The 25,264-nt window shown below is 41.6% G+C and overlaps 1 protein-coding gene across 2 annotated transcripts in view; it reads left to right on the top strand.

Annotated features, from left to right (window-relative positions):
- The window catches only part of TMTC4 (transmembrane O-mannosyltransferase targeting cadherins 4), a 163,854-nt gene that overhangs the window by 125,941 nt on the left and 12,649 nt on the right, over positions 1–25,264 (top strand). For both annotated transcript variants that reach the window (XM_040425259.1, XM_040425258.1), the window contains 2 exons: positions 15,641–15,748; positions 15,837–15,978. In XM_040425259.1, the coding sequence (XP_040281193.1) occupies positions 15,641–15,748; positions 15,837–15,978 (250 nt within the window). The remainder of the gene's footprint in view (positions 1–15,640; positions 15,749–15,836; positions 15,979–25,264) is intronic.

Below are 25,264 nucleotides of genomic sequence, written 5' to 3'. Positions count from 1 at the left end.
AATTAAGTTTCAAGTAAAAATACAGACATATTAGGTATCTCCGCGTCCGTATCGACCGGCTCTATAAACATATCATATGACCTAACCCCTCAGATGAACACAGATAAAAACTGTGCTAAATAAACAATTTTTTTTGTCACCTTACATCACAAAAAGTACAACAGCAAGCGATCAAAAAGGCGTATACCCACCAAAATAGTACCAATCTAACCGCCACCTCATCCCGCAAAAAGTGAGCCCCTACTTAAGACAATCGCCCAAAAAAATAAAAAAAATATTGCTCAGAATATGGAGACACTAAAACATCTTTTTTTTTTTGTTTTAAAAAAATCTGTTATTGTGTAAAACTTACATAAATAAAAAAAAGTATACATATTAGGTATCGCCGTGTCCGTAATAACATGCTCTATAAAAATATCACATGACCTAACCCCTCAGATGAACACTGTAAAAAAATAAAAACGGTGTAAAAAAAAGCCATTTTTTTGTCACCTTAAATCAGAAAAAGTGTAATAGCAAGTGATCAAATAGTCATATGCACCTCAAAATAGTGCCAATCAGACTGCCATCTCATCCTGCAAAAAATGAGACCCTACCTAAGATAATCGTCCAAAAACTGAAAAAACTATGGCTCTCAGACTATGGAGACACTAAAACAGGATTTATATATATTTTTTTGTTTCAAAAATGAAATCATTGTGTAAAACTTACATAAATAAAAAAAATTGTATACATATTGGGTATTGCCGCGTCCGTAACAACCTGGTCTATAAAAATACCACATGATCTAACCTGTCAGATAAATGTTGTAAATAACAAAAAATAAAAACAGTACCAAAACAGCTATTTCTTGTTACCTTGCCTCACAAAAAGTGTAATATAGAGCAACCAAAAATCATATGTACCCTAAACTAGTACCAACAAAACTGCCACCCTATCCCGTAATTTCTAAAATGGGGTAACTTTTTTGGAGTCTCTACTCAAGGGGTGCATCAGGGGAGCTTCAAATGGGACATGGTGTCAAAAAAACAGTCCAGCAAAATCTGCCTTCCAAAAACCATATGGCATTCCTTTCCTTGTGCGCCCTGCCGTGTGCCCGTGCAGCAGTTTACGACCACATATGGGGTGTTTCTGTAAACTACAGAATCAGGGCCATAAATATTGAGTTTTGATATAAAGTTAAAATTATGGGCGAGCACACTGCATTTGGACTTATAAAATCAATAGAATTTAATTAAATCACAATAATTATATATGGACACGTGTGCAATGTAATAAAACAATATACAATAAAATACAATAAAATATTCACTTCTTAAAATATGAAAAAAGTCCACAGGGATAAAATATGTTAATAGGAGTAGATCCTAGTTTGTAGAATGCACGTTACAGTATTTAGGTCACTGCACTGTAGTAAGGTGCTCTGCCGTTGTTCTGTTTCTATTGAAATACGGACAAGCAAATAGGTAAGTATGTACTACAGATCTCGCTGTATACAGGATCTCCAATGGTATTGTCACTTCATCACTGTTTGTGCGTTGATACAGTCTGATGGTTACTGCAATAGTTTCAGTCCCATGCCAAACATTGGGTGCTCTATTTGTAAGTTAAGTCTTCTTACCTTCCTTATTGTTGGCGTTCTTACTTCAATGAGGATCGAGCGGCGCGGGACGCTGCCGGCGTCTCGCTGCGTCCTCCTCCAGCCAACTTACCCGAGATCTCGCGGGAATTCGTCTTTGCTTGGGATAAGATATCACCGTTCGATGTAATAGGAAGGCAAGGATATTTTCGATTTGTTGATTTTAGTTCAAATTATTTCGACAGTCCTTCATTCCGACTTTATAGCATGGCCATGCTTGCAGATGCGGAGGTGCTTTTGTACAGGTGTGCGATCCAGCCCAGACGCGTTTCGGGAACTCTACTTCCCTTCATCAGTGGTCCAATGATGAAGGGAAGGAGAGTTCCCGAAATGCGTCTGGTCTGGATCGCACACCTGTACAAAAGCACCTCCGCATCTGCAAGCATGGCCATGCTATAAAGTCGGAATGAAGGACTGTCGAAATAATTTGAACTAAAATCAACAAATCGAAAATATCCTTGCCTTCCTATTACATCGAACGGTGATATCTTATCCCAAGCAAAGACGAATTCCCGCGAGATCTCGGGTAAGTTGGCTGGAGGAGGACGCAGCGAGACGCCGGCAGCGTCCCGCGCCGCTCGATCCTCATTGAAGTAAGAACGCCAACAATAAGGAAGGTAAGAAGACTTAACTTACAAATAGAGCACCCAATGTTTGGCATGGGACTGAAACTATTGCAGTAACCATCAGACTGTATCAACGCACAAACAGTGATGAAGTGACAATACCATTGGAGATCCTGTATACAGCGAGATCTGTAGTACATACTTACCTATTTGCTTGTCCGTATTTCAATTGAAACAGAACAACGGCAGAGCACCTTACTACAGTGCAGTGACCTAAATACCGTAACGTGCATTCTACAAACTAGGATCTACTCCTATTAACATATTTTATCCCTGTGGACTTTTTTCATATTTAAGGAAGTGTATATTTTATTGTATATTGTTTTATTACATTGCACACGTGTCCATATATAATTATTGTGATTTAATTAAATTCTATTGATTTTATAAGTCCAAATGCAGTGTGCTCGCCCATAATTTTAACTTTATATCAATACTTACCAATTGAGGGTGGGTGTCCCTCCATTTTGGGTTAGCAGCACCTATTCCACAATCTCGCCCAGAGTGAGCCACCGCTGTGAAGTTTAAATATTGAGTTTTGTTTGGCTGTTAACCCTTGCTTTGTAACTGGAAAAAAATTATTAAAATGGAAAATCTGCCAAAAAAGTAACATTTTTAAATTGTATCTCTATTTTCCATGAATTCTTGTGGAACACCTAAAGGGTTAACGACATTTGTAAAATCAGTTTTGAATACCTTGAGGGGTGTAGTTTCTACATTGGGGTCATTTTTGAGTGGTTTCTATTATGTAAGCGCTACAAAGTGACTTCAGACCTGAACCTGTCCTTAAAAAGTTGGTTTTTGAAAATTTCTGAGGAACTTCAAGATTTGCTTCTAAACTTCTAAGCCTTGTAACGTCCCCCAAAAATAAAATGTCATTCCCAAAATGATCCTAACATGAAGTAGACATTTGGGGAATGTAAAGTAATAACTATTTTTGTAGGTATTACTATGTATTATAGAAGTAGAGAAATTGAAACTTGGAAATTTGCTAATTTTTCCAAATTTTTGAAAAAAAATTGTACTTTTTTCTAAATGAAAAATTTATAAATTAAAAAAAAATTTTTACTCCATTTTACCAGTGTCATGAAGTACAATATGTGACAAATAAACAATCTCAGAATGACCTGGATAAGTCAGAGTTTTAAAGTTATTCACACATAAAGTGACACTGGTCAGATTTGCAAAAAATGGTCCTTAAGGTGAAAATGAGCTAAGGGTCTTCTTTTCTGCTAGACTTTATTTTAATATTGTTATGACTCATTTACATTGATGTGGATATATATGTCTGCTGGAAGTGTTGTGTATACATAGGTAGCCGTCAGTCACTGACAACACCTCTCCCATGTACAACTGATAAAAAATAAAAAAAAGTGAGATTTCAATGTATAAATTACCGTACAAGCTTTGCTTAATCTTTTTCCACAAAACTGTGTATCAATCTGGTCAGCTTCTCCTCTGTGCTGCTTGCAGATTGCACATTATTTATGGTGATGGGTTCTCTTTAAAGTGTAACTAACCTTTTATACAATTTTTTTATTTTTTATTATCTACTCTAAATGCTGTAAAACCAAAGGTACCCAGTATTCAGTTCTTATTACAGTTTGGAATCTGTACTTCTGACTTGTATGGATTCCACAGTTCTGCAGGAAATGGGAGACACAGTGAAATCACATCGCTACTGCTGCCTGTGCTCGTACAGCTAAAGACTGGCATAGAGCATCGATGAAGGGTTTCCCGCACCACTGTGCTATGCAGGGCTTTTAGCTGAACGTAGCGGGCACAGGCAGGAGCTCTGCATAGCACATTGGTGCAAGGTTTCCTGTACCAATGTGCTATGCAGAGCTGCCATGTTTGAATACACATATTATAACACTGTATCTGGCCATTATGACTTGTATCATTTGTTTTTTATTTTTTAGAGGTTTTCCCCTCTGCAGTCTATATCGCCAATTTCTTAGTTATCCCTGAGCTGGTGGGTGGAGACTAGCTGTTTTGTCTGCCCATGGATTACAGGCAGCCTGTTGTCGTCTCTCAAGAGAGACTATTAGTAACCATTTAAAGAGGACCTGTCACCAGAAAATGCAGTGCAGTCTGCAAAGAACATGTTGTTATAAAGTAGTAGTAGCTGATTAAGTTGATGTATAGTTTTGTAGGAAAAGATTCAGTAAAATATGTAATTTATGCATTTAAACTTCTGCGCTTTCTATACTTAACGGGGTATTCCGGTTTTATAAAGTTATCCTGTATCCACAGGATACGGGATAACTATTAGCTCGGTGGGGTATTTTCCACTGGGACCTCCACCGATAATGAGAAAAGGGACCCAGGACCCCGTGGAGCCCCCCCAAAATGAACAGAGGCTGGATGGGCATGTATTCTGCCACTCCATTCATTTCTATGGGAGTTCCTGACATAGTTGGCTATCTCCAGAACTCCCGTAGAAATTTATAGAGCGACCGCACACATGCCTGATTCTTCTCTGTTTATTTCTGGGGGCTTCAGGGGATATTGGTCCCCTGTTCTCATGATCAGTGGGGTTCCTAGTAGTAGGACCCCAACCAAGCTAATGGTTATCCCCTTTCCTGTGGATAGGGGATAACTTTATATAATCGGAATACCTCTGTAAAGGGTTTATCTACGTTCAGAGTTGAACCTGGATGTAACGCGTTCTTCACTTCTTTCATGCTGCAATACTCTCCTTTGCTCTGTGCTGCATTGAGCAGGGCAAGGGCTTTTTATTTACCTTGAAAATGGGTGCATTGAGCAGCTGAAACGTTGCCGATATTGGGTGAATAAACTTTTTCTGGAGTGCTGCCTTCTCTGTGTTCATCTGGATATTGGTGAGGACTTGGATTTTGCATCTTTGGAGGCGTGCATCGGTTTTTCTTCATTTTTTTCTGCCGCACATTTTTGTGTTCTTATTTATTTATTTTTTATTTATTTTTTAATGCTGTGCTGCTCTAAGTGTGTATTTTATTTCCCCCCATGTACAGATATCAGTGACTGACAGCTATCTCTGTACACACTTAGAGAATACTATATATCACTGATAAAGCCTCCCGTGTACAGTTATTGGGGACTGATGGCTATCTCTGTATACCCACTTAGGCCTCATGCACACGACCGTAGTTATGGTCTGCATCCGAGCCGCAGTTTTTGCGGCTCGGATGCGGACTCATTCACTTCAATGGGGCTGCAAAAGATGCGGACAGCACTCCGTGTGCTGTCCGCATTGGTTGCTCTGTTCCGAATCCCCGCAAAAAAAATATAGCCTATCCTATTCTTGTCCATCTTGCGAACAAGAATAGGCATGTCTACAATGGGCCGCCCGTTCCGTTCCGCAAATTGCGGAAGGCACACAGGCGGCTTCCGGTTTTTGCGGACCGCAAAAAATGGAATGGTCATGTGCCTGAGGCCTTACACATAGAATGCTATCAATCGCTGATAACACCTTCCTCATGTACAGCTGAAGTTGGAAAAAGCAGAGATGTATATGTATACATTACAAGTTGTACTGAATATTTTCCGTGAAAGCTGCACATAACACTGCCTGGCTCCTCCTGCCCTATAACATGCTGCCTGCAGATTGCACTGCATTTTATAGTGACCGGTCCTCTTTAAGGGAGCATTATTTGCATATTGAATATTATTTAAGCAGCATATAATGCTGTTATGTTGACTGTATAGGGCTGTATTTTCTTGGCATTATATCAGTCTTATGTGGGGTGGACTTATAATAGTGACTGTCTGAAAATCGCAAGCTGGGAAGAACTACTTTTGGAGCGTTTTCAAAATCTTTAACCAGTCACCTGTTTATTTGATGGTCGTTAAATAAACTATAGCACACATTTTCTTAAACATCTGAATATGCACTGTAACAATTTTGAAGTTTCATCATGAGTCCAGTGTTCATTAAAAAAAAAGTATAACATTTCTACGATAAAGAATATGCTGTCAGAAAAGGACTTGAATTGTTTAAGGCTACTTTCACACTTGCCATTACTGATAATACAACTGGCTACATTTGTTATGAATGGATCCGGTTGTGTTATCTTTAACATAGCAGTGACAGATACGTCATGAACTCCATTGAAAGTCAATGGGGGACAGATCCTTTTTCGATTGTCAGAGAAAACTGATCCGTCCCCATAAGCAGGGATGAGATCAAAGCATAGCAGCTGGATGTGCGATTTCATTTCTTTTCTTTTTTATATATGGATCCGTCCCCATTGACTTGCATTGTCGGTCATGCCGAATCCGTTTTTCTCTACATCCCATGATGGAAAGAAAACCGCAGCTTGCTGCGGTTTGCTCTCCGGTATGGGAACGCAAACAAACCGAATGGAATGGAGCTTTGCGTTCTGTTCAGTTACGTTTTGTCCCTATTGACAATGAATGGGGAGAAAACGGAAGTATTTTTCTCTGATATTGAGATCCTCTGGCAGATCTCAATACTGGAAAAGAAAAACGCTAGTGTGAAAGTAGCCTAAATCGAGTTAGTTTTTTTTTTTTTTTTTAAACGTTCGTGATCATCACAGGCAGGAATAAAAAAAAAAATATATATATATATATAATTTATTTATGTATTAAGGCCAGCTGGCCTGTGATTGTAGGAGGGGCTCGTTATTTACTCCTAGCCTATTTAAGGGACACCCCTTACCTGGCTCCATACCATTCGAGGTCAGCGTTGAATGAGGATCCACTTCCGGGTTCTCCCAGACACCTTCTTGGTTTTTCAGTATCCACGAGTTTTTCCGCGGCAAGCTGTGTCCAGGAATCCTGTTGCAGGCCTTCCGTCCGTCCAGCTTCTCTTTGCCCCGGTCATCGTCGTAGATCGCGTCCCAGGGACTCCTAAACCGTAAGTTAAGACCTACCTGTCACGCCAGGATCGGTTCCCACGGCGTCCGGTACAGCACGGGTCCTCACTTTATGGTCTTTTTTCCCTGTTATACGTACGGCTATGTTGCATCAGACAGTCTGTTCATGCAATCATTTCGTGCACTATTCAGTTATTTTTTATTTTTTTTTAAGGGGTATCATTTCGCCTAAATCTGTTCCGTGTTTTTGGCGAAATGAGCAATCCTTTCAGTTATTTCCGCCTTTCGGCTTTTTCGTGATATGCTGTCTATGCTTACTGGATACAGACTAAATCTATTTTTCTGTTTAAAGGTATCAAGGTTGTATTTTGTTTCCCAAGTTCACTATCTGGATGAATTATTTGACTCCCACGCTTTTAGGGGTTTTCATAATTATACATTTCAGTCACGTGTTTTTCAGCCTACGATTACAGGCCTCATTTCTGGGTTCAAACTGCGACCCACGACATATACATGAGGATACGTTTTCCTTTCCCAAACAGGGAACTCTCGGGTTGAATCACACGCACTGATCCAACCAATCATACGTCCTGGCATCACATACTATCATACACACTTCATATCTTCACTTTGGAGTATCGTGTTACCCTTCCCCCTTATTTACCCCCATCATACATAGCCTCTGTTTCTAGCCAGAATCCTGGCTTATATATAAAAAAATATATAATTTTAAATAAAAAACACTGCATCACTTGGCCTTTTGTAAACAGTCTGTTGTCATGATGTTCACTACACTTTTGTGTCAGTTACCAGTTTATCTCCATAATCAAGTCCTTAAAGACCCTCTGGTACGGGCTACACAGACCACACTGTTCCCACACAGACCACACTCACTGTATTACCTTTTTTCCAGGTTTATATTTCACCTTACGAATTCGCAGAAATATATGCGTACTACCAGGTACGTACGCCTGCTCACGTAGTATTATTACATCCATTTCATCCCCCCCCCCCCTTAGTTTAGAGTACTGGCAACATGGTCACAGGCTCCACAGTTAAGTATTTACCCCTTCTTGGCATTGCCATCGGCTAGTGCTCCCGCGAGGCCAACACCCCGCCTCAACGTTTCGGAGGCAAACACCCATCGGGCCACACGTGAGCTAGTCGCCTCGCATGTCGCATAGAGAGGGCCTCACCTGTCACTCCCTTCCCCTGTTTTCTGTGTTAGTCACTGAGAGGCCTACAATCATGCCACTACGACGGGTGGCCTCGAATCCCCTCGCGCCAACGCATAGATATAGCCTCTCAAGCCACTTGGCAACTAGCAGGGCCTCACCGGTCACCAAACAAGTTTTAATTGTTTCGCCATTTGGGTTAGCTAGCCTGCCAGTACAAACTCTGTGGTCTTCATACACTAATTAAATTGTTTTATTTTAGTATGTCTCAAGAAGGGGTAGAGGATTTCTCCCTACCTAGCACCCCGGCTAGAGCAATTTCTCCTACACGAGGAGGAGAGGTAACCAGTCCAGCATCAATCAGATCCTGGACGATCCCTCGTATAACTACTGAATTGAGGAGACGGCAAATCCCCTACCTCGCTACAGCAAGGAAAGCAGAGCTTTTCAAACTACTAACAACATGGATGCTGGGGAAGGGCCCAGCCACTCCAACCCGGGTGACATACATTCCATGTTGTCATCACTCATGGCGTCCATGAGCAAGGTCAACTCCAGGCTGGAGAGGCTCGAGTCGGTCACCACGGCCCTTACCCTAGCTGGGCCACCCGCTGCGGCTTCACCAGCATCGGCCGACTTGCTATTAGTTACTCCAGCCATCACCTATGAGGACCAGGAAGTTAACCCTGCTCATATGATCCCTGAGCACCTTAAAAGAGATATCCTGGAAGGTAAAGACGTCAACCTGGCTTCTCTGCTGATTGCCTCCCAGGATATCATTAAAAAAATAAGACTTATGCCTATGATGATTTGTCCGTTGTTGTCAGATCTAGGGACGCCCGCCTAAACAGGAAACTGACTATCCCCGAGTTTGTCCTAGCATTTGGTATTTACCGGGATGTAATCTGTGCGGTCTTTCCCAATAGACGAGAGGAGTTTGATCTTTATATGCACAAGCTGGTAGACCTGGGCAACAAACATGGTGGATCAGCCTTTTTCTGCAAAAGTGTCTGGGGCCTTCTCCCAGTATGGTACAAGATCCAACTGGGGTAGGATCGATACCGTCATTTTTTGCAGACACTTTGCAGGTCTAAGAACACCGGCTTGTGCATACTGCTCCTCTACGGCGCATACGACATGTTCATCGACGGCGGATGAACATGCTTCCACGCAAGGAGCTAGTTCCTCTGGTGTTTCAGAGAAATTGAACATAGACAAACTGCGACGCCCAATCAAGTTTCTGGGCAAGTCCCAGATATGTAATAATTTCAATGTCAGGTCTTGTAATTATAGTGGTTGTAGATTATTGCATATCTGTTTAAAATGTTTCAGGGCACATGCCAAAACCATGTGTCCGAATAAAATGTACCCTAAGCCATACCTAACGTCTATTAACATTTCGGCATTTACAGCATTTCTGTCACATCACCTGTCTAGACAATTGGTAGATTTTCTTATCTCTGGTATAACAGAAGGCTTCCACACGGGTATTCTACACATACCATCCGGGATTCTGGAATGCCCTAATCTACAGTCTGCACAGCACAACCCTACAGCTGTTGACACTCTCATAGCCCAGGAAGTTGCTGAGGGTTTCCTATTGGGGCCTTTCCAGTCTCCTCCATTCAACGAATGGTGCACTAACCCAATTGGTATTGTCATAGGGAAATCTTCCCTTAAACAGAGACTCCTTATTGACCTGTCTGCACCACACTCATCGGCTAACCCAAGTTTCAATTCCCTCATACCCTCCGAAGAATTCTCCCTGCAATACATGACCATAGATCACGCCATTACAGCTATCATACATGCAGGGGTCGGAGCATGCTTAGTAAGACCGATATTACTCACGCCTTTAAATTGCTTCCAATTCACCCTACCCTATGGCACCTACATGGCATTAAGTGGTCCGGGAACTACTATTCTTTTCTCCCGCTTAACTTTTGGGTCCAAAAGTAGCCCTACTATTTTCGACACATTTGCCGAGGCATTGTGCTTGTTTCTATTGAACATAGCCAGTTGTCCCACTGTATTACACTACCTGGACGATTTCTTACTGGTCGAGGAGAACACTTCCCCTCCCAGTAGCCTCACAGCTACCATCAATGTATTTGAGCAACTAGGTGTCCCCGTCTCCCCAAAGAAGACCGAGGGGCCAGACACGATCATCACATTCCTGGGTATTCAATTAGACTTGATCACGATGCAAGTAAGCCTGCCACACGACAAGATAGGGAACATTCTTACCTACATCAACCACTACCTCCAGCTAGTCTGAAGCTATAGCTCAGTGGTTTAGATGCTTGTCTTGCATGCAGTGTTCTTGGGTTCAAAACCCCTATCAGTCTTTAAAGAAAAATTGACTACCTCCAGCTCGGTACTTGCAACTGTAAAGAGCTACAGTCCCTGCTGGCTTCTCTAAATTTTGCCATGCGTATCATACCTCAAGGCTGCTCCTTCATATCACGACTCCTGTATCTATTTCCACTCTTCCTACACGACACACACAGTTTGTCCTTAGATACCCAAGCTACGGCAGACTTACGCATGTGGACTCATCACCTACCATTTGGTCAGATGCGGCATCTACCACAGGTTTTGCAGCAATCTTTGGGAACGAATGGCTTTGGGGCAGCTGGCCTACAGCAGTTCAGGATGTGGAGGGTTTTACCACTACCTCAGCTCTCTTCGAGATCTATCCCATTGTGGCAGCTGCCGTGGCGTGGGGTCATTTATGGGCAGACTTGTCAGTACGTTGCTACTCAGATAACCAGGCAACCTGTCACATAATCAACAAAGGTCGTTCCAAATCCCTTACGATCATGAGATTTCTGAGGAAACTCACTTGGTTGGCTGCTTGTCATAATTTCTTCCTGCATTGTTTCCATGTTCCAGGTATATGTAACACAGCTGCTGACAGTTTGTCTTGTTTTAAATTCCAGGCATTCCATTAAGCACTCCCGTCAGCCATGCTCACAGCCACGCCAACTCCAACTTTCCAGCAACTAGTAATGGACTAGACGCCATTATGCATCATAGCAGAGCACTGTCCCATTTGGCACTGTCAAAAATCACGCACAAAACATACGACAGGGCCCTTACATTATTCAAAAGATTCCTTTTGGAACATGACATCATGCAACCATTTTGTAATTCAGGGAGCGGGGGCACATCAGAATTAAGACAAGAGTGCCGGCACACGGTATAAAATACACAATGTAGTACAGGGAAAAGAAAAGAATACCGAGATAGGAGCCGCACGTCTAAAAAAGTATCAAATTTATTTAAAGCAACAGACACAACAAAGAATGGGTTAAAAACATTGTATACAATGCATCCGGGCCATGTGAACTGAGCCTGGCGATACGTGTTGGGCTTGTTTCCTGACCACCACGCATACCCCCACTATGCCATTCTAAATGATAAGTATTATAGCTCTCCATTTCTTTATGTTGATGGATTGCATGTACTTTTATCTGCTGTTCATTTGTATATGTGGGGGAATGTTCATGCTTTTGTGGTGAGTTAGGGGGGCATGTGCATATGTTCAGTTCACATGGCCCGGATCCATTGTATACAATGTTTTTAACCCATTCTTTGTTGTGTCTGTTGCTTTAAATAAATCATGCAACCATTTCTCATGACATCATTGTTGGGTTTCGCTTCTTTTTGCCACCTTAAATTTAAGATGTCATACGACACCATTAAACTTTATTTAACAGGCATTCAACATCCTATGCTTACCCTACAACCAAACAACACAAGTTTCATGGCCTCTCACCAGATTAAGACTATCCTCAGGGGCATTCAGAGATCTGAACCCACACGTACATCACAGGCTACCTATAGACAACCATATTTTCAAAGCATTGTCTAACCTGCTTGATTTAAAACCTTTCGACATCAACACGCATTCTGTCATCAACTCAGCTATGTACATAGCTTTCTATGGATTCCTAAGGCCTAGAGAATTCACTACGACCAACACCACACAATCTACTCCTATTCTCCTCTGTTCCCACTTAACAAAACACATGGATCATTACATCCTGACTCTGCCTCATTCCAAGACCAGTCAGCAGGCACCAGTAGAAGTAACATACTATCCTACGCACAATAGGTGGTGCCCCGTCAAGATTCTCGATGCATACATACAGCATCATAACTCATTACCATCACAACCATTATTCATTTTACAAGGTTCGGTACTCACCACTACGACCTTCATGACCTACGTCAGGTATTTACTCACTCAGCTGGGCCTCAACCCAGCTAACTACTCGGGTCACTCCTTCCGCATAGGAGCAGCCTCCAGTGTTAACATTCCAGTTCATGTTATTAAAGCACTGGGGCGCTGGAAATCATCCGCTTACTCACGCTACATACCAAACCCAGTACAAGAATTAAGAAATGCATTCAAAGACCTGTCTGGTTGATATGTGTATTTGTATTGGTCGTTTGTAATAAATTTGATTATTAAATTTTTGCCCTCTTCTTTCTCAGGCCTACCTCATCGTCTGTTCTGGCACACCACAACCGACTTGCCATTTTATACCATCCTACGTTCATTATGGTATTTTACTCTGTACTATCATGAGCCCCTAACACAAGTATTAAGGCCAGCTGGCCTGTGATTGTGGGAGGGGCTCGTTATTTACTCCTAGCCTATTTAAGGGACACCCCTTACCTGGCTCCATACCATTCGAGGTCAGCGTTGAATGACCCTCCCACCACATTAACATTATTTTCCTTTTAATTATTTTCTTTTTCTTGGTAAGCCCTCTTCTTTCTCAGGCCTACCTCATCGTCGGTTCCAGCACACCACAACTGACTTGCCATTTTATACCATCCTACGTTCATTATGGTATTTTATTCTGTACTGTCATGAGCCCCTAACACAAATAGGATATAATATAATATATATATACACTGCTCAAAAAAATAAAGAGAACACTTAAACACAATGTAACTCCAAGTCAATCACACTTCTGTGAAATTAAACTATCCACTTAGGAAGCAACACTGAGTGACAATCAATTTCACATGCTGTTGTGCAAATGGATAGACAACAGGTGGAAATTATAGGCAATTAGCAAGACACCCCCAATAAAGGAGTGGTTCTGCAGGTGGTGACCACAGACCACTTCTCAGTTCCTATGCTTCCTGGCTGATGTTTTGGTCACTTTTGAATGCTGGCGGTGCTTTCACTCTAGTGGTAGCATGAGACGGAGTCTACAACCTACACAAGTGGCTCAGGTATTGCAGCTTATCCAGGATGGCACATCAATGCGAGCTGTGGCAAGAAGGTTTGCTGTGTCTGTCAGCGTAGTGTCCAGAGCATGGAGGCGCTACCAGGAGACAGGCCAGTCAGGAGACGTGGAGGAGGCCGTAGAAGGGCAACAACCCAGCAGCAGGACCGCTACCTCCTCCTTTGTGCAAGGAGGAACAGGAGGAGCACTGCCAGAGCCCTGCAAAATGACCTCCAGCAGGCCACAAATGTGCATGTGTCTGCTCAAACGGTCAGAAACAGACTCCGTGAGGGTGATATGAGGGCCCGACGTCCACAGGTGGGGGTTGTGCTTACAGCCCAACACCGTGCAGGACGTTTGGCATTTGCCAGAGAACACCAAGATTGGCAAATTCGCCACTGGCGCCCTGTGTTCTTCACAGATGAAAGCAGGTTCACACTGAGCACATGTGACTCAAAATCCAGACCTCCATGGGTTGAAAAATTTGATTTCCATTTTTAAATTTTTGTGTGATTTTTGTTGTCGGCACATTCAACTATGTAAAGAACAAAGTATTTCAGAAGAATATTTAATTAACTCAGATCTAGGATGTGTTATTTTTGTGTTCCCTTTATTTTTTTGAGCAGTGTATTATATCCTCTTTGTCCAGTGACCACTAAACAGGTCACAGTAAGCCAAGAACACTGTCCCATAGAAATTAATAAGTAATCTCCAGACCACAGGTGCCTATAGGCGATGTGGCTGCTATAAAGCATATTTCTGAGGCAAGATGTCTGCACTCTAATCATAAAATATAATATAGAGCAGGCATGCTCAACCTGCAGCGCTCCAGCTGTTGTAAAACAACTCCCACAATGCCCCGCGTTAGGATGTTCGGGCATGCTGGGAGTTGTAGTTTTGCAACAGCTGGAGGGCCGCAGGTTGGGCCTGCCTGATGTATAGTAAAATAAATCTGCAGTTGGAAAATAATAGTGATTACACTGATTATTATTATTTTTATTCCTTTATTTATTTTGTCTCTATCTTAAACTCTTCTTGCACCACAACATAAATTCATGTTGTAGTGAGGACTAACTTCTCGCACCTCTCTAGAATGGTGTAGGCAGCTGTGCATGTGCCATCAGCTGCAGGAGCCAGCTGCAATTTTCAGCCAGGCTCCAGCTGCATCGTCGAGGAACTGGAGCTAGCACTGTTCCTGTGTACAGTCAGTAGTGTCCGCAGCATCTAAGCAGTTAGAAACAGGTATCGGGCTCACTCTGTAACACCAGTCTTCCATCTTCTCTGATGTGGTTGTAAGGTGCTGACTGCTGCTAATAGTGGCCTCTGGGTCTGTGAAGTATTGGAAGCAAGAGGCATGGTCTAACGACTCTAACCGGTTGCCTGTTAGTATTCTTCAGATAGGCAGACATAATACACTGCATCACATAAGTTTATGCAGTGTATTATGTGACTAAATGATCACATGTTCAAGTTCCCTTCTGGGACTATTAAGTAAAGTAACATGCAAAAATTTTAAGTGTTTAAAAAAGGGAAAATACATTTGAAGAGTAAAAAAAAAACTGCTATTGTGCCTCAGTAAGGGCCCATCCTATAAAGTGATTTTCTTTGTGCAAAAAGTGGTTAAACATTTAAAAATGCATATATTGTTTGCCATAACTGACCTGCAGAATAAAGTTAGCGAAACAATTAAGAGTTAAAAAGTTACCCCAAAATGTTTAACAATGAAAACTATAGGTCATCTCAAAAAGAAAACCCCTCACACCGCTCTTTCAACATAAGAACACAAGTTAAACTGGACTGTGAACGCGGTGAGAAAAAGTCCATAGTTGTACTGGCACACTATTCTGGCAACAGAATGCAACTGTATTGCCATCCTGAGGCAACTAAAGTAGGAGGACAGAACGTGGCAGCTGGCGCTGGCCACCGCAGGAGGACCGCTTCTGGGAAAGTATTTTGTGATGCACTGTGGTATTTTGTGCCGCAATATGATATCGCAGGCCCCGTCCACTCATTATTCAGATTGTTCCTGTTGAGCTGGTGAATTCTTAGCTGTAATATCACAGACTTGCATAGCAAATTTGCATGAATTAAATGCAGGCTGACTGTGGTATGTAATATTTCAAATTTCCAGGTTAAATCCAAAATATGTACATGCAATGAATAATCTTGGCAACATACTTAAAGAAAAAGATGAACTCTACGAGGCAGAGGAACTGTTATCGCGAGCGGTGTCAATCCAGTAAGTTGAACAGGGTAAACCAGTGCATAATAAAAATTCTCAGCCCATGGGCCCTTTATTTAATTGTATTCATATATTCCTGCTGTAGATCAGATTTTTCGGCTGCATGGATGAACTTGGGTATTGTACAGAACAGTCTTAAACGGTTTGAAGAGGCTGAAAAAAGCTATTTAACTGCTATCAAATACAGAAAAAAATATCCAGATTGTTACTACAACCTGGGGCGACTGGTAAGTGTCTTCTGCCATTACAATTGCTATTTCCAGGCAAAATTACAGTATTTAGGCTACTGAAATTTTAAAATGTATTTGCTAGTCTGCAGAAAGCTGCCTATAATTATCATTCATTCACTCTGTTTACTGGTAAATTCCATCTTCACTGAGGCAAATATGAAAATGGAGCATCAGATTACCAGGGATTAGGTTATAGCTACTTCCCATAGAAGTCTAGGCGCGCACACGCACAGACACTGCTGCATCTTCTAGTAAGTGTTCTATTTATCTCACCCCAGTGCTGTAGTCACAGCTACACTGTTCAGTACTGCTGCTTGGGATTTGCTACAGAGGGATAGAGGAGCAGGATCTCCTCTTCTCTGTGGGTGACGTGTATAGGAGACATCATAGCAGCCTGTCTCAGTCTGGAACTAAGCTTAGCAAAAATTGACAATTAGAAGTGGGGCCTTCAGAAGAGAAACTGATAAATGCAAGATGCAAGTCACGTAACAGTCAGATACACTATTATTCCGCCTATACAAACACAACAGCTTATTCTGAAAAGTCACCTGAACGGCAGGTAAGCTTTGACAGTGTCACCTCCATAGTATTCTAATGTCTATGCCAACCTCTGGTGCCATTGAAATGTGTGCCAATTATATATCCTCCTTTTATGTTTAAACTGTTTTTATTCATTTCAATTTTCATACATTTATCATGTCCACATTTCATCTAATGGTGTACATAGTTTACATATGTATCAACATGAATACATGCCAGCAAAAATATCTCTGCATATATCCTCCTTTTAACATAAAGTATTCTTGCCTCGCTCTTTGTGGTTCTCCAGTTTTTTGTTTTTTTTCTTAAAGGTAGTGCTTTACGTTACCACTTTTTGGAGGGGGTCAAATAATGTCATCTAGTTAGAAGGCTGTACTAGATTTAAAGGAGTTGTCTCATCTTTCTAATACTAAGGCAAGATGAAACAGTCCCGACCACCAGCCGACTGGGAAGCAATGGAGCAACACAACGCTTTGTGTGTCAGTAGCTTCCATTGCGGTACATGGAAGCTACAGAAATAGCGTATCACAGCAAGCTATGCTATTTCTGTGCACATGGTGTGTATTCCGCACAGATTTTTGTGTATGGCTGCAGCATAATACAGTACTAGTAAAGTGAATATTTGCCAAATCTACACAGGGAGTAGAAACTGCAGTGTAACTTTTAAAATCCAAAGCCTGTCAATTGTTTGTGCTACTTCAGAGCTGATATATTGTGGTTTTTCCCCATAGACTTCAATGAGGTTGTTGAAATACCCAGAAAAACCACACAAAAAATTGCACAAAAAACTATCATGTGAATTTTTTGCATAGAAATCCACACCGTGTGCAGGTAGCCTTATGACATGATGCAGACAACTGGCCACAAAAAAGATTCTGTGGTTCAATTTTATAAGTACTCCATCTCTTTGTAGGACTGTATACAGGTGCATCTCAATAAATTAAAATATCATCAAAACGTTTATTTCATTAATTCAATTCATAGTGATCTATTCATGGTGTTTATTTCTTTTAATGTTTATGACTATGGCTTGCAGTTAATGGGAACCCAAACGTTAATATCTCAGAAAAGCAAAATATTATAGACCAACAAAAAAATATATTTTTAATACAGAAATGTTGGCCTAATCAAAAGTATGTACAGTGTATTCACTCAATACTCTTCCTCCAGACTCTGGGTCCCTGATTTCCAAATTAAATGCAAAATGTACTTTCATCTGAAAACAGGTCTTTGGACCACTGAGCAACAGCCCAGTCCTTTTTCTCCTTAGCCCAGATAAGACTTCTCTGATGTTTCTCTGACTCATGAGTGGCTTGACACATGGAATACAGATCACTTAACTGCAGTTATCTACTTTTCATTATAGGCAGGAATAGAATGACAGATATCACCTTTCTACACTCTACAGATAACACAGGATCCTCAATTCACAATAGAGAAGGTGATAGAGAAGATTATCTACTCCCTCCCGACCTCTGCACAGATCAGGGCATGCCTAGAAAACTATTCAATAGAAGTCAGTGAGGTCCCCTACTGTCTATTAGAAAATAAAAACAATCACTTTTTTTTTCTGCCAGTTAAAACACATCTCCTTTTTTTAATCCGTTTTTATTTTGTGATGATAGATTTATTTTTTACTGAACATGATTATGGGGGCGGCCATCTTGCATGAGCTGTTCTTAACAGCATTTACAAAGCATTAAAAAAAATTGCCCCATGGCCCATAGACACAATGGACAGGAGGGGACCCTATTGACTTACATGGGAGAGTTTTCTGGTCATGCTCTGTGACAAACGTTATTGTACAAGGAAAGAATAGATAAGCTTTGACAATCGCCTATTGTGGATGGTGGATCCTGTCTTATCTATACACAGAGGTGATATAATTACAGGCAGGATTAGAATGAGTTAACTGCAGTAAAGTAATCTATACAAATCAAGAAGTGGCGCCAATTATTAGACATGGTGGCCAGTGGGAAAACTGAAAGATTTTTTTGTTTTAGTTAAAAAGTGTAAAAAAGTATAGAAAGTGACATGGAAAATTAAAAAATAACATCATCAAAAATTATTTAAAAATATGTTAAACAAAAAAGTGATTTAAACAGCAGGTCATTTTCTGATGACACATCCCCTTTAACTGGCAGAAAAAATGATAGTTAACCAGGACTATTAAAGACAATGAGTTAAGTCATGTCTGTAGTTGGTTACTTTTTATTCAGGAAGGTTGTTACTCCAAGTGTAGTGTCTAGTACAAAGGTTTAGTATTTAATCATACTAAAATTCCTTAGTTGCAAAAGTTCTGCTAGAATAGCAGTAATAATGGGTCAAAGTACAGAACTTTACTGCTCTTTAGTTTTACATTTCAGTTGTGTTTGCGACATATGTTAACAATTTATTTGTTGAAAGAAAACATTGGAAAAAATGCCACTTAGGCTACATGCACACGACCGTATGTGTTTTGTGGTCCGCAAAAAAAAAAAATGATGACTTCCGTTTGCCATCCATTTATTTTGCGGATCCATTGTAACAATGCCTAAAATGGACAAGAATAGGACTGTGTGCTGTCTGCATTTTTTGCTGACCCATTAAAATAAATGGGTCCGCATCCTATCCGCAAAAAAAAAACGGAACGGACACGGAAACAAACAACGTTCGTGTGCATGTAGCCTAAATGTGTGCTCACAAATGCTAGAAACCTTTGAATATTTTTTATTTTTTTTTAGTCAACTGCACTTTCTAACAGTTGTTATACAGGTATGCCAAACGTGCTGTGAGCAGTGTTAGATTGTTGAATCCTAATTTTATAATTTTTGAGAAAAAGGTAGTGAGTGTGAATGTAACATTGCTAGATGAAGCTTATCACTGTACATTCAGAAATCATCTTCATTAGAAGAGGAAAGCGTTTGTTTATATATTCAGTTTAACCCCTTAAGGACCCTGCCATATTTCACCTTAAAGGGAACCTGTCACCTCTACTATGCTACCCTCACTGAGCGTTTCTAAATGTTCATTGTGTTTCCCTAAACATATAAATGACACTTTTAATTTCATTTGCAGACAAATTCAATAAGTATTATGCATTTTGTACTTCCTGCCTTTTATGCTAATTAACATAAGAGTCATATCTTACTTGTGTGACCAGAGAAGAGTCATGTTTTCAAGCTCTGACTCATCTCAGGTTAATTTGCATATGTATCAAATCGTTTTTTTTACACAATAAAAGCACCCAGAGCTATGGGGACTGGGTATTGCGGATGTGCTAGCGGCAATCTAGGAACCCATGTCCTCAGCTCTATACCCAAAATCCCGGTGACAGGTTCCCTTTAAGGACCATCTTTATGTGGTGATAACTTTAAAATGCTTTTACTTATCCAGGCCATTCTGAGATTTTCTCGTTACATATTGTACTTCATGACAGTGGTAAAATTGAGTCCAAATTATTTATTTTTTTATTTATAAAGAAATACCAAATTTACCAAAAATTTTGAAAAATTAGCAAATTTCAATTTCTCTACTTTTGGATAGTAATACCTCCAAAAATAGTTATTACTTTGCATTCCCCATATGTCTACTTCATGTTTGGTTCATTTTGTGATTGCAATTTAATTTTTTGGGGCTGTTAGAAGGCTTAGAACAGGGATGGCCAACCTGAGGCTCTCCAGCTGTTGCAAAACTACAACTCCCACCATGCCATGCTGTAAGCTAATAGCTGTAGGCAGTGTGGGCATGCTGGGAGTTGTAGTTTTGCAACAGCTGGAGAGCCTCAGGATGGCCATCCCTGGCTTAGAAGTTTAGAAGCAAATCTTGAAATTTTTCAGAATTTCCAAAACGCACTTTTTAAGGACCAGTTCAGGTCTGAAGTCACTTTGTGAGGCTTACATAATAGAAACCACCCAAAAATGACCCCATTTTAGAAACTACACCCCTCAAGGTATTCAAAACTGATTTTACAAACCTTGTTAATCCTTTAGGTGTTCCACAAGAATTAATAGAAAATAGAGATGACATTTCCGAATTTCACTCTTTTGGCAGATTTTCCATTTCAATCCATTTTTGCCAGTTTTGTTGGTGCTATTTTAGGGTTATATTACACTTTATGTGAGGCAAGGTAACAAAAAATAGCTGTTTTAATTTTTTTTGTTATTTACAACGTTCATCTGACAGGTTAGATCATGTGGTATTTTTTATAGAGAAGGTTGTTACGGACGCGACAATACCAAATATTTTTTTTGTGTCTCCACCTTCTGAAAGCCGTAGTTTATTTTATTTTATTTTTTGGGCAACTGTCTTTGTGTAGGGGTTCTTTTTTTTCGGGATGAGATGACGGGTACTATTTTAGGGTGTATATGACTTTTTGATTGCTTGCTATTAAACTTTGTGATGTAAGGTGACAAAAAAAATTGTTTTTTTTAACACCGTTAAGAGTTCACCTGAGGGGTTAGATCATGTGATATTTTTATAGAACAGGTTCTTACGGACGTGGCGATACCTAATATGTATACTTTTTATTTTTATTTAAGTTTTACACTATCATTTTTGAAACAAAAAAAAAATCATGTTTTAGTGTGTCCATATTCTGAGAGCCATAATTTTTTTATGTTTTGGGCTATTGTTTTAGGTAGGATACCATTTTTGCGGGATGAGGTGACTTAGATTGGCACTATTTTGGGGTGCATATAACTTTTTGATTGCTTGCTATTACACTTTTTGTGATGTAAGGTGACCATAAATGGCTTGACTTATTTGAGACTGTTTTTATTTTTTTACGGTGTTCATCTGAAGGGTTAGGTCATGTGGTATTTTTATACAGCAGGTTGTAACTGACACAGTGAGTTTTATAGAGCAGGTTGTAACGGACACGGTGATACCTAATATGTATACTTTTTTTTTTTATATACTTAAGGGTTCATGCACATGAACGTTTTTAGCGTTCTGTATAACGGCCGTATTTTGATTCCATATACGGAACCATTCATTTCAATGGGTCCGCAAAAGATGCAGACAGCACTGTGTGCTGTCCGCATCCGTTGCTCCGTTCCGTGGCCCCGCAAAAATTATGAGTCCTGTCCTATTCTTGTCCGTTTTGCGGACAAGAATAGGCATTTCTATAATGGGCCTCCTGTTCCGTTCCGCAAATTGCGGAAGGCACACGAGTGGCATCCGTTTTTTTTGCGGAACGTAAAAAACTGCATGGTCGTGTGCATGAGCCCTAAGTTTTACACAATAACAGCATTTTTAAAAGCAAAAAAAAAATTTACAGGACGTCCCTCCATGACAGTACCCATGGAGGTTGTCCTATTGGTCTCTGTAGGGACAGGAAGTGAGAGAGATTAAATGGCACCTCCCCACCCCACTCTTCAGTGTTCTTCCTGTCTCTACAAGGATAGGAGCAGAGAGATTTTTTTGTTCCCTGCTCTAGGGAAAAGGAGGTAGGCTGAATCTGGTCGGGGGGTTCTGCCTCTCCTCTTCAGGTTTTGGTGGCCTAGTGGCTAGCACCTCTCTGGGTAGAGGTCCCCTAGCTTGCCCAGATACCCCTGTACCTTCTGCCGCTGTATCGGGGGGGGGGGGGCCGAGGCTGCTTCTCCGGTTTGGGAGCTCTGGGCTCGGCTGTGGCCCCTGCGCTCCTCCTGACGGCGTGCGGGCGGAAGACCATGTGACCGGAAGTTGGATCACATGGTCGGAAGAAGATGGCGGTGCCCAGGTAATGTGGGAGACCGGGACGGCGGTCTCGTATTGAGGGCGTTGACTCTTCTTTGGAATGAGTCCCCCCCCCCCCCCCCAGAAAGAGGGGAGGCGGAGCTGCACGGCGACAGGGACGGACCAGGTAAGATATAAATGTGATATCAGCTGGTGTCAGTCTGAGTCATGGAGGTCCAGATGTTGTCTATGCAGGCTAGTACAGACATCCCTGTCCAGGGTCATGTAAGTTCCCTCGGGGGGCTTGGATATCACCCTTATTCAGTTCAGTTAGACGCTAATGAGGCTCTCTCCTCTTCCTTGTAGGGAGAGAGAGACTCGACAGCTAAGTCTCTGGGATACTCAAAAAAGAAAGCAAGAAGGTGTGCCATCTGTTCAAAGAAGATGCCCGAGTCCTATAAGAAATCTTTATGTAGTGACTGTCTGGCGAAAATTCTCAGAGAAGAACAGTCATAACTTTTATCAGATTTAAGAGTGATTGTGAAGGAGGAAATCCAGGCGGCAAGTTCTAGTCTGGTTCAGAAGGGGGGGGGGGGGGGCGGCGCCGGGGGCCATTCACCATCAGTTTCAGCAGTACTTGAGATTCGCGATCAAGAAAGGAGGGAAAATAATGCATTATCAATTTCAGTGTCTACCATTTGGGATGTCGTCAGCCCCCCGTATCTTCACAAAGGTAGTGACAGATTGTGGCCTATCTAAGACAAAGGCGGGTGACTATAATACCATATCTAGGCGACTTTCTACTTGTAGCAGATTCAGAGCAGGAGTTGGAGAATCACAAAAGAAAGACTCTGTCTTTGCTCACAGAGCTGGAATGGAAGATAAATCACAAAAAAATCGGATTTACAACCCGCAACAAAGAAAAAGTTCCTGGGAACTCTCTTAAACTCGGTAGTTTAACATTCTTTCCTTCCTCAGGACAAACAGATCAATATAAGAGAGAAAATAAACGCTTTCAAATTAAAAGAAAAGCGGACTCTGAGAGAGGCCATGCAGATTCTGGGCCTAATGACCTAGTGCATCGCGACCGTACCGTGGGCCCAATTCCATTCAAGAATACTCCAGAGAGAGGTCCTCTCTACCTGGGACAAGGATTTCTAAACTCCAGGATAGCTCTCTCAAACAGAGCAGTAGACTCCCTCTCCTGGTGGTTGGTAGCAGAAAACCTGTCAAAAGGTGTCTCCTGGAATACGATGCCTCTCAAAATAATAACTACAGACGCAAGCAGCCAGGGTTGGGGGGGCTCATTTAAAGGACCAATTCTTTCAGGGCAGAAGGTCCAGTAGTTGGTGCCCTAAGATTCTCAAACTACAGGGAGCTGAAAGCAGTTTGGGAATCTTTGAAAGCCGCAGAACATCTCCTCAAGGATCATCATGTCAGAGTCTTGTCAGACAATATGACGACAGTCTGCTACATAAAACGGCAGCGAGGGTCAAAGAACCCTCAACTTCAGAGTCTGGCGGATCTGATCTTCGAGTGGGCAGAAGAGAGGGTCTTATCCATTACAGCTAGGCACCTGAAAGGGACCCTCAACTCCACAGCAGACTTTCTCAGCCGGCACAGAGTCGAACCGGGGAGTGGAAATTAAACAAGGAAGTGTTTCAAAAGATTTGTCAGGAATGGTGGAATCCGCAGGTGGATCTGTTTGCGTCAAGCCAAAATACTCAGCTGGACTGTTTCTTCTCACTAGACCCAGGAGGGAGACCAATGGCGGTAGATGCTCTATCCCAAAAATGGGACATGAGTCTAGCTTATGCATTTCCTCCACTTCCCCTCATCCCGATAATGCTGAAGAAGTTGAGATCAAGTGCAACTACGCTGATTTTGGTGGCACCAGCCTAGCCCAAAAGAGCCTGGTTTTCGGTTTTGAAGATGATGTCCATCAAGGAACCGATGCCCCTTCCAAAAAGACAGGATCTCCTGTCGCAGGGGCCGCTTTTACATCCCAATCTGGACAGACTGAATTTAACAGCCTGGATCCTTAGAGGCAAACCTTAAGAAACAGAGGTCTTTCGGATAAGGTAATCTCAACGCTACAAGGGTGCCGCAAACCTGTCACAAAAGCAATATATAATAAAATATGGAAGAAATTTTCTGCCTGGTTATCGCAAAATCAGGCGAATACCAGGTCTCCTTCGGTGGGTTGCATATTAGAATTCCTTCAGGAGGGGTTTGATGCAGGGCTAAAACCTAGCACGCTTAGAGTCCAGGTCTCGGCACTCAGCTGTATTTTAGATACACCCTTAGTGGTGGATTAGGAGTTTCCTAAAGGCAGTATCTAGGATGAGACCCATTTTGAGACAATCTATTCCTCCTTGGAGTCTAAATATAGTCTTGGAAAGTTTGTGATCCCCCATTTGAGCCAATCGAACATATATCTGAAAAATTTCACTCCTTCAAGGCAGTATTCCTCTTGGCTATAACCACAGCTCGCAGGATAGGAGAAATTCAGGCATTATCTAATAAAGAACCATACTTGAGGATTTTGGATGATCGCATAATCCTGAAGTTAGATCCAGCAAGTGCTAACACACCCTTCGTTTTGTGCCTCTCCCAAAAATATACAGGAGGAAAGATTCCAGTGCCTGGATGTTAGAATAACGATTCTAGCCTATCTTGACAGAACAAGTACCTGGAGAAAATCAAATAATCTATTTATCCAGTTTGGTGGGAAAAATAAAGGCATGAAAGCTTCAAAACAGATGTTGGCACGGTGGATTAAAGAAACTATTAAAGAAGCGTACAGACTTCAGGAGAAGACCTGTCCTTTAAATCTGAAGGTGCATTCTACTAGAGCCATGGCAACTTCCTGGGCAGAGAAGGCAGATGCCACGGTTGATCAGATTTGCAAGGCTGCAACCTGGTCTAGCTTCCGGACTTTTGCCAGACATTACAGACTAGATTTGATGGCCAGCCAGGACTTGGCCTTCGGGCGGAAAGTCCTGCAGGCAGTGGTCCCCGTCCCCCCCCCCCCCCCCCTCCCCTAGAAAATTAAGTTGTTAGTTCTCCATGGGTGCTGTCATGGAGGAACGTCCTGGAAATACTG

This window comes from Bufo bufo, chromosome 3, assembly GCF_905171765.1.
Source record: "Bufo bufo chromosome 3, aBufBuf1.1, whole genome shotgun sequence".
NCBI classification, from domain to species: domain Eukaryota; kingdom Metazoa; phylum Chordata; class Amphibia; order Anura; family Bufonidae; genus Bufo; species Bufo bufo.
This window is presented reverse-complemented; position numbering and strand designations above follow the sequence as displayed.